The sequence below is a fragment of the Thamnophis sirtalis genome, unplaced genomic scaffold (genome assembly GCF_051295495.1).
Source record: "Thamnophis sirtalis isolate CommonGarterSnake01/CBP01778 unplaced genomic scaffold, rThaSir2_p1.2 scaffold_4, whole genome shotgun sequence".
Classification (NCBI taxonomy): Eukaryota; Metazoa; Chordata; class Lepidosauria; order Squamata; family Natricidae; genus Thamnophis; species Thamnophis sirtalis.
In genome coordinates, this window is record NW_028261384.1 from 110,960,531 (window position 1) to 110,965,801 (window position 5,271).

General features: G+C 36.2%; 1 protein-coding gene across 1 annotated transcript; it reads right to left on the reverse strand.

Moving 5' to 3' along the window:
• Window positions 1–212: 212 nt before the first annotated feature.
• Window positions 213–1,127, reverse strand: LOC148046195 (olfactory receptor 14A16-like). The gene has a single exon (XM_087711934.1). It carries the CDS (start codon window positions 1,125–1,127, stop codon window positions 213–215), a length of 915 nt encoding a protein of 304 aa, XP_087568060.1.
• Between the last annotated feature and the right edge of the window lie 4,144 nt (window positions 1,128–5,271).

The following is a 5,271-nucleotide window of genomic DNA, read 5'->3' on the forward strand; positions in this document are numbered from 1 at the left end:
CATCTTGCTTTTTCAGTTCTGGTGATTACCAAAAAGTTGTGGTAGTTAGTACCAAGTTACTCATCCTGCCCACCCTGTTTCTCATTTTCCAAAAGGAGTTCTAAGGGAAAGAAAGAATGCTCTGGAGTTAAAAACAGTTTGATGCAGAATTTAATGAATTAAAACCCGATGTCAGTGAGGTCTACTTTATTGGAATTGGTTAAAAGAATTCATTAAAACCCCCAAAGTTGAGAAATGATACATTTGATATTCCTGTTTCTCATACTATAGATGATTGGATTGAAGAGGGGTGGAAGGAGGGCATACAGAACAGTCAATCCAATATCTAAATAAGATGCAGTGTTAGAGGAAGGTTTCAGATAGGCAATGCATGCAGTAAATACTAACATAAACACTACAGTAAGGTGGGGAATACAAGTAGATAAAGCTTTTTGCCTTCCTTTTTCAGAAGGGATTCTTAACACTGCCTTGAATATCACTGCATAAGATACAACTATAAAAGTAAAACAACCTAGTCCAGCCATGATACCGGCCACAAGAATTCCAAACTCAAGTAGATTTAATCCAGAGCATGATAGTTTTAGCAACTGTGGAATATCACAGAAGAATTGGTTGACCACATTTGAACAAAAATGGATGGAAAAAGTGCCACTGGTATGCAAAATTCCATAAAGAATACCTGTAACCCACACTAGAAAAATTATTTCAGCACAATATTTCCAATTCATCACCATCTCATAGTGCAGTGGATGGCAAATGGCAACGTACCGATCATATGCCATAACTGTTAGGAGGGATAAATCAGAAGCTTCAAAGCAGAGAAAGAGAAATATCTGAGCAGCACAACCAAAGTAAGAGATTTGTCTGGTGTCCATGAGAGAATTTATCATGGATTTGGGGATAATGATTGAAGCAATACCCAGATCCTGCAGAGCTAAATTCGTAAGAAAGAAATACATGGGGCTGTGCAGTCGATGGTCAAAAGCAACTGCAGAGATGATGAGAAGATTTGTTGTTACAGTTGCCAGATATAATACAAAGAACAAGAAGAAATGCAAAAACTGCAGATTCCGATTATTTGAGAATTCCAGAAGCAAAAAATAAGGCACAGTAGTTTGGTTCTCCATCTTTTAATTATGACAAGGTTGGCATAACTGCAAGGAAAGAAAGGAGGGAAATTCAATTAGATAAAATTTTGGAGATGGCATTTTAATATGTGGTGAGAATAGAAAACATCAAGAAACATAAACCACGGGGTTCTGAAAACAGGGACGTAGGATGGGGATAGCAGAGTACACTGTTTCCCATTTTTACCCATCTGCACTTCATGACCAATCATCAACCTCACATTTTTCTACTTTCTTCTTTTCAGTTGTGTTATCCCATGTAGTGAACAAAACCATTGGCTGGGAGTACAACAAAGTTGCTTTAGGTCTATTTTCATCAATGGAAGATTATTCGGAATAATCTGACCCATCATAATGTGTCTGCACTCCTACAGGATTGCGATAGTGTTGGAAAATTGGAGAAATCCAATGTATGATGCTTTGTGCTTCTGGGAGAAAGTGAGTATAAATCTACACAAGAAATATAAAAATGATTTGCTATATCTCTTACTTGGAAATCTTGAGAACACACATTTCCTTTTGTATAATGTTTCTTTGTGTGTTAAAAAAGTGATGGCAATGCTTTTATCTCACTTTCCTTACCAGATATTAGGCTAAAATAATAGCACAAAAAGCTTTTAAACTAATACTTAAATACAAGATTATTAAACCTGTATTTAATAGCATAGTATTAAATAGAAAATGATAGAACTTAAGTTACAACATAACTGCTATTTTGATATCCACTTGGTGATAAACACACAATTATACTGTTAAGTACATTTAATCAAAGGAGCTAAATATTAACAGAATAAAATAATAATTTTATTCCCCTTGCCGAACAATCAGAAGCTAATGAAAACTCAGTTTGGAAAGGCAGTATCCCATCCAATATAAACTAAACACATTTATAGTAGGGTTTAGACAGAAAATGAGACACAACCTATTGCACCTTTTTACTCTGATATCTCACCATTTTTAACAATGTCGAAAGCCATGTTACCATATATTCAACAATAATACTTAACTTGTTTAAAAACACAGAAATAAAAAGACATTTTACCATGCATTTCTTTTTTTCATATACAGATAGATGATGAGATGACTTTGCCAATGCTAATGCATCCATGTGGGATCAGTTCATGCATGAAGATTTGCTTCAAATTTCTGCAAATTATAACTGCTTTTTCATAATTATCATGTGGAAAAGGTGCCAATGTTAAATATATAGTTAATTTATTTTTAAAGTCTACACAGAAAGCTCTCCAAATCTGCCTTTACCACTAAGTCAATGCTGTCCCACTAATTTTCATGTAGTGAAACATCTATCTACAGTCATAAATATATCTATTCTGAATGTTGATTAATTTTGTTTTATTTCCCTCAAGAGACTTGTACACCAAAATGAAACTGACTTATATGTGCTTATTAACACAGTTAGCAAATGTAAATAAAACTGACTTCTGTGTCCTCATTAATATAATTGACCATTAAGAACACTAAAGCTTTCCCAAGGATCAGTTAGCATATCACATAGAATAATAATACCTCAGATTATTAACAGAATGAGGGCTGCAGTGTAAATTCTGAAAAATCAAGCAAAACAATCAAGTGGCAAGACCTCCCTGGTAAAGGTTTCATCATTTGTGATTCTCTTTCACCTCCAGTTTTTAAAAATCTCACCCTCTATCCTGCATCCCACATGAAGGGGAAGAACTTGACTGTAAGGACCTGCCTTGACTATCTTCTCAGGAAAGCATAACTCTTGAAACAAATCATTGTTCAAAAAATACTTTTACTGAGAGAAGTGATAGCAGAGAAGTCAGGTAGAGTCTGGAGATTCTTGTGTGAAATGTTAAGCTAATTTCTCCTGTTCAACCCTCATCTAGTGCCCCATGCCCACCAGTAGCCATTATGATTCCACAAAGGTTTTATGAGATGGGATAGTGATAACCAATCATCCTTGGGGCACCGTGGCTTTGGGTAACAGGCTGGAACTGGCTGGTGGCAATCCATCATGATGGAACAATCTCCCTCCCTAATTCCCATGCAGTTACAGTAAAAGTGAAAGCATTCAAAGAATTCAATTCCAAGAAGCATACCCACAAGAAGCATACCCCCTCTTTTTCGGAATGGCAGCATTCAAGCAGGAACCAGATATTGACCTTGGCTAGGTATGTCCACATATCTAGAAGTGGATAATAATTCTGCCAATTACAAGGGGGAAAGGCCGAAAAGAAGTCTATGGAAAGCTACAGAAATCTAATGGAATGCCAATAGTTACTGAAGGGGAATAGTAATAAGGATACACACTTGTTGGTTTTAGTAGAAGTATTTGTTTTCTATAACATAAATATATTATGCCTTGTATTGGCAACATATAAGCTTGCATGCTGTAAGTGCCTTTTGTTCCCTGCAACTGACTTCCTGTGGCACTGTTATTAGGGTCTGTAGAATATCTGGCAAATATCAAATCCTTGCCATTTGAACTCTTATCAATCTGCAGTCTATGGGCATATAACCTATCCCGAATGGAGCTGTAAAGAGCTGTAAAACTGACACCTTTGATATGTCCCCCTTCTGCCTGAGAAGGTATCTCACCTTTGATCTGTGCCCTTCACAACAGGAGGCAAAATGGCCAATCCTGGGAACAGAGGAAAGAGATACTGCTGGTAAGGCTAGTGAGGGGTATTGTAAAGCAGGATGTTATTCTAACTGTATAAAAAGCAGCTACACCTTTTCTGAAGGGTAGTTCTTCCCTGCATTCTTGGTTACAACTGACCATCATGTCTTTAAACTTTGATCAAAAATTAAATTCTGGTTGTTATTCAAGCCTCTGTTTAAGTCTGATGTTTGGCTCGTTGTGACTTGGATGTGTTCTCAAACTTCTATGGGTCTCAACGTATTCTCAAATCTTACATTACAAAACAAAATAATAGAATAGGTGGCATTTGTGTGGGAGTCAAAAAAAGCAGGATTATTATATTGTTGTATTGCAAGCCACATTCGTTTGTAGGGAGAATGTAGCTGCCTGATAAGATTACTGATACATACCTAAAACAAGGCTCAGGGAATGAGATACAATGTAAGCCCATACAGACTTATAAAACCTATAATGGAGTAAATAATACCATAAATCCATAATAATCAGTATAAAATCTCATAGATCAGATACATAGTGGTTAATATTTAGAAAAGGAGTTATACAAATACTTGTTTTAGGAAATCAGTGTACAAACAATATACCTGTATATACACATAACACATACATATACATATATAGTATAGAAGCAATATTAACATATTTTATTTTCAGAATCTCCACAGTTTACACAGGACATATGTAATATTCATATTTCTCATGCTATAAATGACTGGATTGAACAGAGATGGAAGAAGAGAATACAGAACAGTCAACTCAAAATCCAAGTAAGATGGGGTATCTGAGGGAGATCTCATACAGCCAAAGCTTCCAGTTAATAGTAACATAGATGCTACAATAAGGTGGGGAAGAGAAGTGGATAACACTTTTCGTCTTCCTCTTTCAGAAGGAATTTTTAAAACTGCCTTGAAGATCATAGCATAAGACACAAACATGTAAGTTAAAGAACCTAGTGCAGCATGATACTGGCAACAATAATTCCAACCTTAAGTAGATTGAAACCAGAGCAGGATAGTTTAAGCAACTGTGGAATTTCACAGAAAATTTGATTGACAATATTAGAACAAAAAAGGATGGAAAAAGTGCCAGTGGCGTGCAACAGTCCATACAGAAGACCTGCAAACCACACTACAATTGGTATTTTAATGCAGGCTTTCCAATTCATCACCATTTCATAGTGAAGTGGATTGCAAATAGCAACATGCCGATCATATGCCATGACTGTCAGGAGGGATAAATCAGAAGCTCCACAGGAGACAAAGATCAAGACCTGTGCAAAGCAACCAAAGTAAGAAATACGTCTGGTGTTCATGAGAGAATTTATCATGGCTTTGGGAAGAATTACTGAAACCATGCCCAAGTCCTGTAGAGCCAAATGCCTTAGAAAGAAGTACATGGGGCTGTGCAGTTGATGGTCAAAAGCTACTGCAGAGATGATGAGAAGATTTATTGTTACAGTTGCCAGATATAATCCGAAGAACAAGAAAAAAATGTAAAAGCTGT

Excerpts from the sequence above, each read along its gene's own strand:
- LOC148046195 (XM_087711934.1), bottom strand. The coding sequence starts at position 1,127 with ATGGAGAACCAAACTACTGTGCCTTATTTTTTGCTTCTGGAATTCTCA.